The sequence below is a fragment of the Pelophylax lessonae genome (genome assembly GCF_965119305.1).
Source record: "Pelophylax lessonae genome assembly, chromosome: 1".
Lineage (NCBI taxonomy): Eukaryota > Metazoa > Chordata > Amphibia > Anura > Ranidae > Pelophylax > Pelophylax lessonae.
The window spans coordinates 232,447,887-232,466,855 of record NC_138768.1 but is presented as its reverse complement, the minus strand read 5'-3'; the positions used below and the strand labels follow the sequence as shown (position 1 = coordinate 232,466,855).

General features: G+C 46.8%; 1 protein-coding gene across 1 annotated transcript in view; it reads right to left on the bottom strand.

Annotated features, from left to right (window-relative positions):
• The window catches only part of SBNO1 (strawberry notch homolog 1), a 189,397-nt gene that overhangs the window by 159,306 nt on the left and 11,122 nt on the right, over positions 1 to 18,969 (bottom strand). The window contains exon 3 of the mRNA XM_082243098.1: positions 6,271 to 6,375. Coding sequence (XP_082099224.1) covers positions 6,271 to 6,375 — 105 coding nt within the window. The remainder of the gene's footprint in view (positions 1 to 6,270; positions 6,376 to 18,969) is intronic.

Sequence of the window (18,969 nt, the reverse complement as noted above, 5' to 3'; positions counted from 1 at the left end):
GTGTCAGGGCATACTTGTGAAAATCGATCATCCACCCGAAGTCCTGAAGGGTCCGAATGGTGATGGAGACGTTGTCCAGCAGATCCGAATGGGAGACTGCTCACAACAGGAGACTGTCCAGATATTCCACAAAAGGAGATACCCCGTCAACGTAACAAGGCCAGCAGAGGGGCTAGGACCTTGGTAAAAACTCTGGGAGCAGAGGCGAGACCAAAGGGTAATGCCACAAATTAAAAGTGCTCCTCTGCCGCCGCAAAGCGGATAAATTGCTGGTGTTTCTAGAATATGGGGACGTGGAGATACGCATCGTTGAGATAGATGGAAGCCAGAAAATCCCGATTCCAAGATGCCACCACTGACCGGACAGACTCTTCGAAACTTCTGCACCCACACAAAGCGGTTCAGAGCCTTGAGGTCCAGGATAGAACGCACCTTGCCCTTCTGTATGGGCACCGTGAACAGGTTTGAATAGAAACCTTTAGCGCATATTCCTGCAGAGGAACCGGCACAATCACCCCTTGAGCCAGGAGATCTCACACAGCCTCCTGCAGATCCTTCAAACGCTCAAGGGACAGGTGAAGATTCGACTGAAAGAACCTGTCCCCTGGCCGGAACCAAAATTCAATCTTGTACCCGGAGCAAATCAGTTTGCGAACCCAATCGTCCTGAATGAAAGAAGTCCAGGGTTCCTGAAAGAAGCGCAGACGTCCCCCCACCCCTGAGACGGGCGAGGGCGCCCCTTCATGCTAAAGAGGACTTGTCTGCAGTGCCAGACTGACTGGCCTTGGGGGCTTGCCCCAAGGCTTCTTAGTTCCTCCTGAAGTTCTGAACAGCTTACCTTTTTCTTGCGCCCTGGAGGCACGAAAAAAAACGTTTATGAGCAGAAAAGGAGGGACCCCGCTTAGTATGGGGTGTCTTACCCTTGGAGGATTGAGGAAGAAGAATACTCTTCCCACCAGTCAGGCCCTTGATCAACTCATCCAATGAGTCACCAAAAAAAATGTTCTCCCAGAAAGGGGAGATCAGCCAGGGCTTACTCAGAAGCTTGGTCAGCCGACCAGCTCTTCAACCAAACCATGCGTCTTAAAACAATGTCCGCAGCCAAAACCCTGACCAACAGGGGAGCCGCATCCAAAGCCGCATCACACAGGAACACCAGAGCCTGTATCACCTGGTCCAACAGTTCCAGCTGTTTCTGGAGTAACAGACTTTGGGTCCAAAGACTCCCCACAAAGCCCAAATCCATTCCATCACCGTCTGTGAGACTAACCCACCAGTCCACTGGGTCCATAAAAACCGGGGAATCCTCCACAGGCACAAGGGTAGATTTTTTAATCTGGAAACAGGATGGTCCACCTTAGGCAGCACCGTCCAACGGATGAAGACCTTTTCAGCAAAAGGGTACCTGTGTTTAAAGCATTTTGGCACACTAACAAGTGCTTAACGCGCTGCCATTCGTCATTCACAATATCGTGAAAAGTGTCGGAACAAGGGAAAACCTTGTCCGCTTTTAGAGACTTCTGAGAGCCAAAAGTCACCCACGTCCCTGCCAGCGTGGGCTCAGCCAATTTTAAAAGTATTCCATACTGAAATAATCAGGGTTTCCACTAATGCGCGTTCCCACACTGCAGCTGAAGACAGGTCCTCTTCACCAGCTGACTGCGACTGCTCAGGTAGGGGGGTGTCCAGGGCAACCCCCAACAGCCTCTGAATCAGAGAACACCTCCAAAGAAGGAGAAGGCAGCGGCCGTTTTCAGCTATTAACCTTTTTTCATGACTAAATCAACTTTAGTCGCCAGGCTTTCAGAGCTGCTGAAATCGCAGCCCATTGGCCACATTCTGCACAATCGCGGGACTCGTTTCGCTCTGCACAGGTGCCAGCGTCCTCACTCTATATTTAAACAGCAGCGGACACAGCTTCTCCATTCGCTGCTGTTACGGGCCATACCTGCATCTGGACATCGGTTAAACTACCACACAGGTATTCTATTATATATTAGACACCCAGGGACTATGCTGACTAGGCACCAGAACATACCCTGACATGCTTGTCACCCCTTGCTTTTCAGTTTAGATTCAGCACCTGAACTGCAGACCTGCACTTCCTGTCACCTACATCCAGGTATTTCCCCACTACCTACTACCCCTTGGCACTCTTCCGACATCACCACATTTTTATTTTACCTCTCTATATCCCAGATCCAGCAAAAGGGCCAATATTTGGACACCTCCTGCCTCCCCCACCCATGTATCTTTTTCTCATTTGAAACACACCAGTACCCTACCCATAGAGTATATATCTGCATATATCTGGTAATACACCGCCTATACCTTCTTTTCCCAGGACCGGCATTGATGCCGTCCCATCCCTAATCACCCTAGGGGGACGTTTGACCTCTCCCACTGCCCTTTCTGGATAAATACTTCTTGAATTATTGACCTACCTACAACAATATAAAGGTACTCCACAATGCAGTTTTAACCTGCCCACACATGATAACATCACATTTTGATACGGACACAGATATAGGTGTTTCAGAAACTACCCCTCTTTTGGAAACGCAGAAAATCTACCTTGGAGCCCTTTTTCCAACAACCCCCGGTAACCATTTGGCATACCCTATAAAAAAGGTACATGACCTCATACTCCATCTATTCTGAGCAAGAATGATGGCCGCATAATATACTAACATCATTTTACACACTTCCTTTAACACCTTTACATATGCCACCATAGACGCCACTGTGGCCTACACTTTTGGCATCCTAGCTGAAGCCCCCTGGGGGGAGGACACCACCTTGGCCCACTGACAACACCTTCCACAGCAGACTATCAGCCTTCTTGATTTTACCTGCTGCAACTCTTGTTGCACTTGGATATTCATTTGGTATGCACTCTTTATGTTTTTTTTTTTTGATATCCTAATATGGAATGTTACCTATACAGGTTATAATCCAGCAGCTATCATGATATTATTTACTGCATTGTTTAGGAAATCAATGTTCTCCATCTTCAGACCCCTAAAGAAAGGCTTATCTGCCTGAAACGCGTCGGAAGATTTCCTCATCCATCTCATCATATACCCTACAGTATATGTATTACCTACATTTCACATATGGTTCTACCCCCACACACCGCATTTCAGTATATGTTAGAATGTATCTATAATACTAGGGATGTAACAATATCAAAATCTCACAGTACGATACAATCTCGATATTGACCTCACGGTACGATATTTATTGCGATATTGTGGAAAAGCCACATAAAAAAATCACTTTGAAATATATTTACTCAGTCACTAAGTAAAAATATGATATGCTTTGCTTTCCCCCTAAAACCAACTCTATGACCTATGTTGAAAATCCTCCTGTTTTGAATGACCACAAAAACACTACTTGAATTCCATCAGTATTACGTTAGTGGCACTGTGGTAAAGACATGATTGCCTCCTCCCTATGCACGTCTTTCCCATTTGCTGCTCACCCCAGTATTTCCTACCTGCCATAGCACAATACCCTCTTATTACTTTGTTTCTGCTTCAACCCCAGGTGGCTGGCTACACCCCATTCTTGACCACAGTATTATGGTCTATAGGCATTATCCTTTGACACTATTTTATTATTAAGCTTTTGAACATTTTCTTTTTGCTATTGGCTAAATTATTTATTCCATACCTTTCCTTTTATACTGGTGCAAATGCATTAAGCGAGGCAGGAATGCACTGCTTAGCTTACACTTAATATTTGCCCAAAAGCAATCCAGGCAGGCACCCCATTTTCATTCCACTTTCAAACCCTTACACCCCTGCATTTAAAACACTCCCCTCACGCTCCCGCCCTTCTACCTTCTCTCTAAGACACCACATTTTGGGCCTCATGCTCTTGTCCCCACTAGCACCTATGATACCTCTATCAGATTGCTCATGCTCCCTGTTCTCTTAGCACTGTCTTATCTCAATGTGCTTACTCTGTTACTATCCTCTTTCTGTGTAAATCCAGTAAAGTACACCCTTGAGTGGCGTCAGTGTTTTTTTTTTTTTCATTTAATTTCTTTACACATTATTACACTCACTGGCGGTCCGGTGTCTTGCTCTTGCCGTGGTGCCTGCCTGGAAGCTGCTCCGCCGAGTCCGCCGCTCTTGTGCGCTGGCTCCGCCTCCACTCCACAAGCCTGCCCACCCACACTGCTCCAAACCAACTGGCAGCCGCTCGCCTCGGCCAGTAAGCACTGCAGCATAGAGGTGAGTGACCGTGACAGACAGGAGCCGACGAGACACAGAGACGGCGGCCAGACCAGTCAATTTGAATACTCCGAGATGAGTCCCAGCCGCGGCTGCCAGCCACAACATTTACTGTCTGTGTGTGGCAATTATTTTTTTTTTCTTCTAGCGGCCGCCCCTGATCATCTGCCGCCTGCAACCGTGCACCCAACCACGACGATATCGGGACACGTTAACCACCGCGATACCGGCAATATCGTTACATCCCTATATAATACTAGATCTTCTTTGATCCATTTTACTTTGCTGCTATCTAAATAAATGATTTAATTTTACTCTTTTTAGAAATGTGATTGTCGCCAAGTCCCACCCCTAGAGGGAACCCTATCCTGTTCTGTTACAGTTCTTTTGGGATGTTGGCAACCCACTTTCAGATTTTCCTATAACAGGGGACACGCTTTTGTAAATCGCGGCCAGCGACTGCGATCTGGACTGTCTGGGAGTCGCACAGAGTGGGTCTGAGGGTGATTGCACAATTTGGGACTCCATATTGCAATTTGCAAAAAACTGAGTACGGTCACCTTAAGATTGCCGATTGCAGCGGTCTGCAGGGAACCCCTTAAAACTAAAAACAGACAGCAGAAAGTGCACGAATATGCCCGCAGGGACCCCAAGTACTGTACCATCTCAGACAAACCGTCATCCTGATTCTTCCAGCAGCATGGAGAGAAAGACAGGAAGCGACCTCGGCCAGTAGCAGGACACAACTGGACAGTAAGAAATGTCACCTGAGGAAGGTCACACTGCTCAGCATAGCACAAGGGCTACACAAGGATGGATGCCCATACATATCAATAGGAAGCTACAGGGAAAATGTCTGCCCCATACACTTAAGATGGCGGCGCCCACAGCAAACGATGTGGCTAGGGACCGACATATGAAGGCCTCAGGAACCAGCAAGCCCAAGGTACCATGTCACCCCCCCAGGGCACCAGGCCCTCCAGACAAACAGCCACCGCAGGGACAGGGAAGGGGGGAGGTTAGGACACACAGACCAGCCAGGGGGATCTTTTGGGAGGCACAAATACCATTATTCCCAGGAGAGGGCCCACATCCACCCCCCCCCCCCCCAAGGCAGGCAGGGGCAAGGAGGGCACATTTACCAAACATACCATGGTCCAGGCGGTGGGTGGGCTCTGCTCCGGGCAGACTGCCTCACACCCAAAGTGGGGGTGCTGCCAGCTGAGGGGTACGCTGCGTTCCAGGTCGTTGTGTCCTGCGAGCCATCAGCTCGCAGGCTCGTCCCCATCCGGAAAAGGGGCACCGTCGTGGCTAGGCCTAGGTCAGGATTATAACCTGCTCACGCTCATAGGCCAGACTGGGTGGACCATAAGGATCTAGGTTATCCAATGCGAAGCCCCAGCCAGCATTGCCGCTTGTAGATCAACAGAAAAATTGTTCCCTGAACACTAGCTAGCGAGTAAAGAGAAATAAAAAGAAAATATTCTGTTAAAGAACTAACAGTCTGGAGTCCCAGCAGGAAACCTAGGTCCTAACTCCTTCGCTATTCAGAAAAACTGATATGTTGGGCTGTGGCAGTGGGGGTTATGCCTAGAGGGACAGCCCCGTGGGCGTGTATATGTTAAAAGTTTTGTACCAACGTACTGCCTAGACTACTCCTGCAGGTGGCAGCATAACCCATTCAGCTCCGAGATGAGGCTGCTTCTGTCAATGGATGATAGAGAAAATAAAATTTAAAAAAGGAAAAAATAGATACAATAGAAAATCATCTTCCACTGTTGAGATTTTATAAGAGCACTTTCCATTTTCTATTTAAAGTATTTAATCGTACTATTTTGCAAAAAGCCAACTGCAACAATAGTGAAAACATAAGTGATAAAAGTTTGTGGGGCTACAGAGGACTGGCTTTAAAACCATTCTCTAGAGGGCTGGCTTTAAACCATTACCTACTCTTATCAAAAACCTTGTTAAAAAATGTACTTTGTTTTAGGACAAAGTAAAGCAGAAAATTAGAAATGAACCTTACCCGGACATTCAGCAATGCTGGGGTTGTTAAAGACACTGCTTCTTGTTTTACAGAAACTGATGCTTCACTCTCTTTGTTTCCACTTAAAGCACCAATTGGTACAGACTGGTGGAAAATGAAATTAGAAAAAAAAAAAAAAAATTAGAGGATTTGCAAGTGTAATAGTCACTTTTTTTTTTTTCTTTCACAGCACAGTGTTAAAAAGTCTAATCTACAGTGTAGCTTAAAGCGATTGTAAAGCTTTTTTTTTGTTTTTTTGTAACAAAAACACACACACACACACACACACACACACACCTGCTCTTTGTAATCGTTTTACACATAGCAGCCCCTATCCTCTTCTGGGGTCCCCCAGCTAGCACTTCTGGCAGCTCCTATTCTTGTGCCACCATAGGAAGCCACTTCCTATGGTGGCACATTTGCAGGCTGCTGACAGACTGTGTGGCTCAGCCCCGCCTCCATTCCAGTCAGTGGATTTGATTGACAGCAGCAGAAGCCAATGGCTCAGTCCAGTGAGGAGGAAGAAAGAACAGCACCACTGCTCTCAGACAGTCACAGCCCTTGACTGGGTTCAGGCAAGTATTGAGGGGTGGGCTACACAAGTGTTTTTTCAACCTTAATGCAGAGAAGGCATTTAGGAAAAAAACCCACAACCTTAAAAAGGAGGAGCCCAAACCCCCCCCCCCCCCCCAAAGAAATAAAAGTCAGCAACTACAAATACTGTAGCTGCTGACTTATGACGCTTACCTGCCCAGGGATTCCGCAATGTCGGCACTCAAGCCAATTTTAATCGGCTCTCGGGAGCTGCCAGAGCCATTCCTTGTGAGAGAACACGGCAGTGAAGCCTTGCGGTTTCAAAGCCGGTTCCGTACTGCATATGCACGAATCGCTTTGTGAATGACCCAGCGGCGGAGGAAGGAGGCCAAACTTCCGGGGGACCTTCATGCAAGCTGCATTTTTCCACACTGAAAACAAAAAAACGTGCAGAAACCCATGCAAATATGCGTAAATGCACCGCAATGCAGATTAAAGTGCAAAGACAAAGGCGAAAGTGACCTCACTGGACAAACACGAATGGTTAATGCATAGCAACTGCATGCAAATGTGCATATAACATGCAGTTTCTGGTGTGACTAGACCCTTATACAAGACCTTTCATTAAAATCTGAAATAAAAAGTTTTCCCATATGAAAGATAAACCTGACAGGGATTTTAAAGCAGTTCTAAAGGCTGTTTTTTTTTTTTTTAAACCTTCATGCACCTCTTCCCTCAGCCCCCCTTAACCCCCCCCCCCCCCAATACTTACCTGAGCCCAAACTTGATCCAGCGATGTGCACAAAAGCAGCTGCTCTCCCCTTCTTTATTGGCTCAGACACTGCAGCGGGAACCATTGGCAGGCAATGAGGAGAGAGCAGGGGGCAGGACTATTCCATGGACACAGAGTGGGGCTCAGAAACTAGCACGCATGACTGTCCACCCAACAGGGGGAGAGACCGGTAGCCCAGAGTGCTTGTGGGGGAACTGAGAAAAGGGAGAATCAGCGCTGCTCTGAGAAAAAAAAAAAAAAAAAAACACAACATTGGACGTCCCAAAGCAGTGTCAGACATGAGGGGTGGGAAACGGCAAAAAATGTGCAAGGCTAAACATTAGCCAACCAGGCAACAGGGGCTCAACCAAACAACCGGAGCCCACATGGAAAAAAAAAAAAAAAAAAAAAATACACCCTCAAAGAGGATCAGGCGCTCAAACAGCAGCCTGCAAACCCTTGTGGCCAGAGGAAGCATCCATAGATGCCAACACATCCACTTTATAAAACTTTGTAAAAAAGAGTAAACCGACAACCAGGTGGCCACCTTGCAAACCTGCGTCACTGAAGCCTGATGACGGAAGGCCCAAGAGGCACTAAGCACCCTAGTGGAGTGCGTCTGGACAGGGAAAGGAGGAACCTGACCCCTGGTGGAATAGGCCTGAACCCCCGTGTCTCTGAGCAATGTAAAAATGGTCCCAGAGGAGGCCATCCGTGAGCACAAGGAGTCTGACTTACCGAAATCGGGACTCCGTAACTGCCAGGTACATCCCAATTGCCCAGACCACATCCAAGGCATGCAAAGCAATTTCCTTTGGATGTTTAGGCCTAGGACACAGGGAAGGCAATGCAAAGTCTATATTCAAATGAAAAACAGAGACAAGCCTTAGGAAGCTATGACGGACAGGAGCGAAGCCCCACCTTATCCCTATAAAAAAAAAAAAAAAATCACACCAGATAAGGTGGACGACAGGATATTGCCGTTGGGTCCGAAACCCTGCATGCAGAGATGATAGCCACCAAAAGGGCCACCGTCTGGGACAGCGTAAGCAGGAGAAATGCCCAAAGTTTCTCAAAAGGAGGTCTGGAGAACCGAAAATACCAAAATTGAGGTCCCAAGGCGGCAAAGAAAAACACACTGGAAGGACCAAGTGCCAAACTCCCTGGTACGCCCCAGAGATGTAGTCAAGGGTCGTTGGCGTATTTTTTTTTTTTTTTTCCCCCAAGGCAGACACCTGGCCCTTGATAGTACTCAAGGCCAACTTCTGGTCAACCCCCCGTTGAGGGAAGGTCAAGATCCGAGCCACCGAAAAAAAGAGCGGGAAAGAACCCAAAGGGATTAACGCCACACAATGTACGTCTTTCATGTAGGATGGTAGATCTTCCCAAGAAGTAGATTTCCTGGCTTTTAAACGGCATAGGAATCACTGATTTAGGCAGACAATCCCCTATCCTTCAGCACCTAGCTTTCAACACCCAAGCCTTTAAAGACAGCAACTGTAAAACAGGCTGGAAGTTTGGCCCTTAGGACAGCAGATTCTCCCTGAGAGGAAGCCTCCAAGTAAACGTCAGCAACCAGCAGCACCAGGTCGGCGTACCAGGCCCAGCGGGGCCAGTCAAGGGCCACTAATGACCGGAAACCCTTCTGCCTCGAGCCTGCAGAAGTCTTGGCAGCAGCTTGAGAGAAGAGAAGGCGTAAATCAGACGATACTGGTCCCACGGGGCCACCAGCACATCTATGGCATCCGCCAGAGGATCCTGTGACCGAGCCACGAACCTATGTACCTTACTGCTGAGCCAAGACACCAACAGATCCAGAACTGAAAAAACCCTTCCGGACGAAGAGACCATTCCCCCCTGGTCTAATGCCTGCCGACTGAGGTATCTCTCCTGTCCAATGTTCCAGTCCAGAAAAGAGAAAAGCAGGAAGGGCTGGAACAAAACATTCTGCCCACCTGAGAATGCCAGCTACCTCCAGAGCCGCCAGGACACTTCTTGTGCCCCCCTAGTTAATGACATAAGCCACGTCCGTGGCATTGTCTGATTGTATGCACACTTGACAGCCTTGTAGACGATCCATCCATTATTCCAGGCACAGCCCGATTGCACGCAACTCAGGACATAGAGCGGTAATCTGGATTCTTCCACAGTCCAGACCCCGAGCAGAATTTCTGCAGAGGATGTCTCCCCACCCAGACAGGCTTGCATCCACAGTGACCACTGTCAAATACAAGGGTAGGAAGGATCTTGACCTGCCAGAGCGCCGGAAATCTAAGCCACCAAATTCAGGACTCTCTCCTACCTCTGGCTCAGATTTGGTGGTCCAGAGACTACGGATTCTTGACCCAGGTGATGAGAATCTCCCAGTGACCCCGCATGGAACTGCGCAAACCGGACCGCCTCAAAAGTTGACACCATCAGGCTAGGTACCAGCATAGAAGTCTGGAAGGACAACCATCTGCTGGTCAGCAGGAGACTGAATGCAACCTGCAGTGTCTTAAGTTTTTCCGGAGCAAGAAATACTCTTGCTACGGCCAAGAGCAGAGTCAGCCCCAGATAGTCTAGCTTCCAATAGCCAAGGAACACGATCCCCATGCTGGCAAAATAATGCCAGTACCAGGGCCAACACTGTAGTGAAGACACCGGCAGCAGAGGCGAGACCAAATGGTAACGCCCCAAACTGATAATGCAAAGCAGGGGAAGCATTGGGAGACCGACACATATTGGAATGTGAAGGTAGGCATCTTTGATGTCTATGGAGGCAGGAAATTCCCTGGATGCAGGGAAGCCACCACTTTGTGAACAGACTCCATTCTGAACTTCTGCACCCGCGCAAGCAGTTCAGCACTTTGAGGTCTAGGATTGGACACCCCTTGCTCTCCTTCCTGGGAACTGTAAACAGGTTGAGTAAAAACCCCTGAAAAAAATGAGGACCTGTAAGCGGACTGGGGACAATCGCACATTGGAAGTAAAAGGACCTTTCCGGAGGGCATGCACGAACCTCGATCTTGTATCCAGATCGTATGACTTTGTAGATCCACTTGTCATGTACCAGGGAAGTCCACGGGTCCAGGATCCAGGGAAGACGCCCCCCCCCCACCCCAGAAAAGGGCACACCTTCATGCTGAAGGAGCCCTGTCTGCGGGTCTGGAGAAAACCGCTCTTGACTTGCCAGACCAAACTCGCTTGGATCCATCAGAAAAAGGAGGGCCCTTGGTAGTCTTGGGGGGGGGGGGGGGACATACTCTTCCCCCCTTAATGTCATCCAGGGTAGCGCCAAACAGGCGATCTCCTTGAAAAAGGAAGAAAAGCTAGGGTTTTTTTTTTTTGAAGCCTGGTACATAGACCAGCATGTTAGCCAAGGATCACTGCCGAAACAGAGCCGAGCCACTAGGGGAGCCGCATCACAGATACTGCAGCCCCTGGACCAGCTGATCCACCAGCTCAGCAAAGGCAGATGGGAGCGGTTCTTCCTCCAGGTTAAGACACAAAAGCTTATCCCACTCAGTCAGCATTTGCAACACCAGGGAAATGCTGAACACGGGCCCCAATGCCAAGCCAGCCAGGGTGAACATATTGTGGGCCACAGCTTATGCCTTTTTGTCACCCGGGTCCTTAAAAGGCCGGAGTCTCTTCAACTGGAATCATGGTTGCTTTATTTAACCTGGAAAACTGGAGGGTCCATCACCGGCCGTACAGACCACTTTTTGAAAGGGACTCTTCATAGGGGTATTGCCTAGCAAACCACTCAGGGACCCCAAGGGGATGCTTCCCTTGTCCTCACTCATTCACGACAATTGTGTCAAAATAGGCGGAGAAAGGGAAACACCTTATACTGCTCTGAGTGGTTTTAGAGTGCCAAGGGAACCTGAGCCCCTGTCGCAGTTGCATCCCTCATTTTTAGAGGTTCACACGCAAATACAATCAGTGCGTCCACCGGCACCTTTTTGTGCGCGATTGCAGACGTGGAGGAATCCTCACTGATTATTCAGGACGTGTGGCTGCAGATTAATCCAGGTGACTTGCATCCATAGTGGCTGAATCAGATTCCGGATCTGATCAGACAGGGGAAGGCTGGAGGTGCTTTTTGCTAGCCTGTTGCCAAAAAACCACCTCCACCGGGATATAAGGGACTCCAGGACCACCGTCAGTGCATAGATGGGGGCCAGCAGCCTCAAAGAGGGGATAAGGTGGAGAGATGTGCTACAAAGACTCCATTAGCCACCAGGGGGACCCACAGAATAAGTGTAAACACTGCTAAGGGACACCACCACTGCGCTGGTAGCACCACCCAGTCGCCAGCTACAAGCACCAATTGACCCTCAGCAGAGGGGGAAAGGACTCCACCAGACTCCCCACCCGCAGAACCAGGCACGGCTGGCTAGTCACCAGGAGAATATGCACTACACGTATGCGATCAGGAAGTGAAAAAAACATCCAAGAGTCCGCACTGGGGGATGAGGAAGGGCTCCCACTGCCGAAAACGCCGCCCTCGGGCTCCACAGTCATGGCCACCGCTGCTTTCCATGGAAAAATCACTGCAAAATGGTCGCAGTGCATTGCAGGCTATGGGCTACAAGAAAATAGCGGCACCACGAGGCTCTCTGGGACCTAGGAGGCATCCCTAGCCACAGGACAGGCACAAGGCAGGATGGGGGGGGGGGCCTGGCAGGAGCCCCCACCAGGAACAACCTCCTACCCACACAGCCAATTGCCTGGTTGCCGGCGGCGCAGCCCCCATCCCTTCGCCAGCATGGCGTCGGGCCCCAACCCCAGGGGGTGTCCAGACCACCCATTCAGACCCCGCAATAGTGAAGGGGGTGGGGGTGCCAGGAAGGAGAACCTGGGAGTCTGACCTTCCCAAGGGGGGGCCATGTCCACCCCAAAATGCTCCAGGGGGAAGAGGGGACAGCTACTAACCATACCAGGAACCAGGCGGGCACTGCTCCAGACAGATATTCCTCACCATAGAAATTGGGGAGGGGGGGGCTTTTGGCCAGATGGAACTCTGCGTATGCGACCTCGCGAGATGTTTAACTCGAAGGGCTAGGTCGCTGCCGACCTAGCATGGAGCTGGGGCCTGCGCACGCTCGCTGGCTAGACTGGGGTGACCACTGGATCTAGATTATCCAGCCTGTCACCCAGTCCTGCAGTTGATTATAGATCTCCCAGGAAAAAATAAAAAAATAAAAATGTTGCCAGGACCAAAGTTTCCAGCATTGAACTAGGTCCTTACAAACCCTGACTAGGCAGAAAAAAAAAAAAAAAAAAAACACTGGCTATAGCAGAGAGAGGGAATATACCCCCTAGAACTGACCATGGGTGTAGCCAGATTTTTTTTCTGCCTAGTGTCCTACTCCTGTAGGGGGCAGCATAACCCAAGGCTTGACAAATTTGCTAGGAATCTAAGAGCCAGCTAAAAAAAGTTAGGAACCAGCTTTTTTTTTTTTTTTTCTTTTTACAACAAAGCTTTATTTTCAGTGACAAAATTACTGATCCTAAATTTACACATAAAGATGACTAGAACCAGACATCATAGGCATTTACCTTGTGTATATACTGAATATATTCTGATGTAATTTTTTTTTCACTTGGCTTTTTATGGCCATGAATATGCCTTGTATTTTTGCGTGTGATGGGCAACGGCTCACTAGGGAAGGACAGTGCAGCAAGGTGGGGGCACAGCAAGGTGGGGGTGATAGGAGATCCAATGACCAAGAACAACATATGCCACCATAGGCCACTTTAACAGAGCCACCTCTGCTCAGCAGAATTTGCTCAGATCTCTCTGCTGATCCCCGCTGAGCAGGCAGATCCTGTCCACTCTATGCAGACACAGCCCATTCTCCTGTATGGGGCAATCGGATGGAAACTGACCGTCTGACCGTTTCAATCCGATGCCATCAAATTCAAATCACCGGACGGATGGAAAATATAACCACCATCTGTCCGTTTTTAGCGAGCAGAATCGGATGGCGGAGGGTTGTCACTCTATAGAGGAGACTGAAGGGTCTGATCAGGTCCACCTGAAAAACTGACAGGCGGATATGATCAGACAGCCTGTGTGAAAGGGGCCTTCGGCTGTGTGACTGTGGCATGGCAGGGCGATTATGAAAAATAATCATTTTTAAAAATAATGTTCAAAAAAAAAAAAAAAACACTCCCTTTCCACTTGCCTTTTAAGCAAAGGGCTCCAGATGAAGCCTGCAAAAACTTCCAGGCATTGAGAACAGACAGGGGAAACAGTCTTGTTAGTGACTGCTTGTCATACTCCCGGCCACCACAAGAGGGCGCCAGTTCCCCATTGGAAGCGTCTCACTCAAGGCGGCCGAAAAGCCACAACCTCAATTATCGAACGGCGCGGTAGTCCGCGCACTCGCAGGGGGGCACAAAGGGACAGAACACCTCCTGTAGTGCACCCCAGGCGCCAAGTCGCTAATTCTAGTCGCCAATGCGACCTGGCGCCCGGGGTTTGTCAAGCCCTGGTATAACCCATCATCCAACATAATGCCTTATTGTCCCTTAATTGGGCCTTAAGTAAGCGTGATGAGCTACCCTTCAACCAGAACGTGTTCATTCACAAGGCCTTAGATTTCTGTCTAGGTCACAATTATTTTTAGGTACCAACAGAAATTTTATAGTCAAAAAATGGGCCTGGCTATGGGCGCGAAATTCGCTCCCAGTCTCGCCAACATTTTTATGGCGGAGTGGGAGGATAAGTTTGTGTTCAACGTTGAGAGACGTGCATTATTATATTACCGTAGGTTTATTGATATTTTTATTTGGAATGGTTCTGAACCCTCACTTAGAGTTTATGAACCATCTGAATAACAACATCATCAAATTGGACTTCCATTGGAGCCAAAATGAAATTCATTTTTTGGATGTAGTCATCAAGAAAGGAACTGGAAAATTGACACAACAGTGTACTTAAAACCTACAGATCGTAACAGCTACCTGTCTATCCACTGAGATAATGGAAATAAACAGAGAAGAGCCGCTTAGGTGTAGTCTGAGCCTGGTGCAGGTCAGATCCGTCATCCAAAACAGTAGAAATCCAAAAGGTGAGACCGCACTCGAGGCAATTTGTTGAAATCAATGAATTTCTTTATTCCTCAGATGAATACATACAGACAGTGCACAACAAACGTGTCAGCTTGACACGTTTCACGATACAACCGATCACTTACTCATAACAGGTGTGGTTATGAGTAAGCGATTAGTTGTATAGTGAAACGCGTCAACCTGATACATCTGACATCTGTTGTGCACTGTCTGTATTCATCTATGAGGAATAAAGAAATTCATTGATTTCAACAAATTGCCTCAAGTGCGGTCTCACCTTTGGATTTCTACCTGTCTATCACAAGTGGTCATCACCCAAATTGGCTCCGGAATATCCCCCGGGGCCAGTTTATGCGTAACTTAACTTTTGACAACGACTTTGAGGTTCAGGCTGGAGTACTGAAGGAAAGGTTCCTTAATAAAGGCTACAAAGAGGATGACCTAGATAGGGAAATCAGGAATATTTTAGACGTCCCAAGATCTACATGTTTAGAGAACACTAAGAGGGACAGTCACCTACATGATGATAACACTAAAGAACGGAGTTTTCTATCTGATTTCTCTGGAGGAGGATTATAAGAAGGTAAAGGCCATTTTTAAACAGCATTGGCCTATTCCGAGTATGGATGGCACCTTGGGGCCTGTTCTCCCCAAGGTTCCATCTATCTTTAGAAAGGCACCGAACTTTGGCGACAGTCGTCAAAAAGATTTTGGATCCACCTACCTCTTCCTTTTTTCCAGGGGGAGTGGATTTCACACCTGTGGAAGATGTAGGGCCTGTCATTTTACTAAATCCAATCTGAGGAGACGCAATACTTTTAGGGTTCCAGCGATTAACAGAGTTTAACATCAAACATTTGATCACGTGTGACGCTACACACGTGGTCTATGCATTAATGTGCCCCTGTAAGTTACTCTACATTGGCCGTACTAAACGCACTCTGCGTAAAAGAGTAGGGGAGCACATATCCAATATCCTTAAGGGTAAGCGTGAATATAGTGTTTCCGCCCATTTTAGGCAACACAAGCGTGACCCAAAATGTTTACATTTTTGGGGAATGGAAAGAGAGTGTCCCTTTCTTGGAGAGGGGCTAACTGGGTGACGGAACTGTCCAGATGTGAAAGGAATTGGATTTATTTGACGCAGTCCCTTCATCCAGTTGGCCTGAACATTGAACTAGACTTGAACTGCTTTATTAGTAACTCCTAGGCAGTTTCAGTGATTAGCGATTGGTGTCCCGCTATTTGGGAATGTTCTCTTATTAGTTGTCCTTTTACTACCATTATCAATTACTATTAACATGTAACATGTTTTTTTTGAGCTTGGTGTACCATGGCTATTATTCAGACTAATTCTAATATGTAGGTTTAATATGTGTTTTATATATTTATAGTTTGGTTTTAGCATCTAAATTATGGTTGCAATATTTGATAGGTTGTGACTAGATGAGCTATATGGTTTAATATACTATATTCACTGTAATTTAGTGCATGATTATTGCATTGTCTATGGATGCACACAGCGCTCCTTCCCTGATGCAGGCAGAGGTCTGAATATCGTTTGCACTGTTATTCAGTGATTAATTTAGTCTTATATCATTCAATACGATTATTGAGCTTGGGGACTCCTGTATGTCCGGGTGTACTTGGTTTTCATAGGGTTAAGTGCACACAAGGACACCTGCTAGTGCTGGCAGTGAGTACTATGTGATGTACTGAATGATGAGTTGATCTGCCGGGACGAGAATGCGAGCATACACCATATATTGAGAACTGTTTTTGTGTGCCGTTATAGAGCAGGGAATGACCAGCTGTGTAACTGTATCCTGATACGCCAGCATCCGCCTAGAGGGCGGGGTTGGCTGGAGTATATAGTTGAAGGCCGCGCCGTCATGGTCGCGTATCCGGTGACGAAGTCGGAAGTGACGAAACGCGTCGGGCGTGACCTGGCGGCGTCAACAATTACTATACGAGGAGCGGTGGTTTACCCGGAAGGTCTGATTTCCACAGCATGGAGCCTGGATGTGGAACGGTGAATACCTCCTCTTGTGACTGAATGTGTGATTTTAACGTACAACAAAACGTGAGTGTACTACTAGGGTGGATGTGATTAAAGGTTTTAAAACGTTATTGCACTAGTGGAGTTTGTTTCTTTCCACATGGTCTGGAGCGCTGCAGCTCTGCTTATTTTAACATTAAGGCTGTCCAGGATGATTTCATTTGGATGTGACATGACCTTTGCCTGTTAGCTTAACCACGAAAGTAGTTAAGCATCTATATTTGGTGAGTGCGCACTTTAATCCTTCCCTGGACACAGTGGTGGTGGAAAAGCGGTGACCCAGTACTTTGTTTCACATCATCACAGCCTCCCGGGATTGTTCACGCATGGACTTTTAGAGTTTGATTTTATGGACCTTTACGTATTTGGATTATTGAATTCATTATATTTGCATCCAACACACAGCAGTTCATGCTTATATGTATTGTGCATGTGGGGAGGCATATGATATATAGCAGGGATCCTCAAACTACGGCCCTCCAGCTGTTGCAGAACTACACATCCCATGAGGCATTGTAAAACTGACATTCACAGACATGACTAGGCATTTTGGGAATTGTAGTTCCTGAACAGCTGGAGGGCCGTAGTTTGAAGACCCCTGATATATAGTATCACTCCTTTATACGCTTTAGTGGTAGTGAGAGGATACCACCATCCCTGCGCTACTGGAATTAATTATATTTATAATTTTTTTCTTCCCAATTTATAAGTATAACCCAATGGTTATGAATATCAGGAGCTGCGTCCGCTAATGAACGAATGAGAAAAAAAATAAGTTTTGCCTAAAGTTCTCCTTTAAGTAGGACGTTTGTTATTAAAAGGTTCCCACTGGCCAGGTGGGAGCTTCGCGGTTCTGAGATAATGCACCCATGCATTCCTTCAAAACATGGGCCGCGCAGTGGCGCAATCTTGTAATGGCTGTGTCACTGGAGATGCTGGAGCCTTAACAGCTCTCTGATGATTTTAGGGTTCAGTTACACAGAGATCAAACAGACTGCAGGCATCACCACACAGCACACCAAACACCACTATCCTTGTACCAGTGTCCCATCGCTTAATCAACCTCAGTGTCTGCCAGTGGACAATCAAAACCTGTCACAATGTACAAGTGCACAAAAACATCTGTCGTTGTAACAGCATCCCACCAATAAAATTTAAAAGCACCCCCATCCCCACATGCAAAGGCAAATGCACACGTTGGTTCTCTACGCATATGTAAACTGCGATTGCACCACACGTGAGGTATCCCCACCCTCAGAGCAAGAGCAATAATTCCTGCATCAGACTTGTGTAACTCTAAACTGGTAGCCAATAAAGGCTTATAAAGCGTCGCATATGGAGTTTTTTTTAAATACCGAACTTGGGCGCCATTTCACAAGCGTGACGTTTGGTATCTACCCGGCGCAATACCATATTTAATACCAAAAATTGATTATATTGCCTGTGTGCGCATTGAAGTGTATTAAAAATTGCATGTGTTAGTGTTAACTTTCTAATGCAATTAACATAATTTTACACAAACCGCTGCACAAACACAGTGTGACAAAAATTAGCAAAACCCACCATTTTATTCTCTAGGGCCTTTGCTGCAAAAATATATGTTTGGGGGCTCTAAATTGTTAAAACAAAAATACACATTTTTACTTGGTCTTAAAGTGGATAATGCCCAAAGGTACTCCTTGGATGTTGACTCCTCCATGCGGCTAGGCTCACATTGTGTTTTTGTGTGTTGAGCCAGATGGACTTGTGTGTTTTCAACCTGACTATGTAACTATATATGTGGTATCACCATACTCAGGAGTAGCAGAATGCATTTTGGGGTGTAGTTGCAAGCATGCCTATGCTGTGAGTGAGAAATAACTTAAGAAATGTTTGTGAAAATAAAAATGTATTTAGCTTCTTCATTTTCCAAAGAGTTGGAAAAAAAATTGCAACTACAAAAAAAAAAAATTATAATTTGCGCAAACCAATCAAAATACGCTTTTTGCGATTTTTTTTAACCAAACATATGTAGCATAAAACAAATTGGCCTGAAATGTTAAGAAATTCGATTTTTACTTTTTTTTGGGAATTTCATATAAAAATGTGAAAAATATTGTTATTTTTGCAAAATTGACGCTCTTTTTTTGTTTATAGCGCATGATCAAAAAAAAAAAAAAAAAAAAAAAAAAAAAAAAAAAAAAAAAAAAAAAAAAAAAAAAAAAAAAAAAAAAAAAAAAAAATCGCACAGGTGATCAAATACCACCAAAAGAAAGCTCAGTTTGTGGGA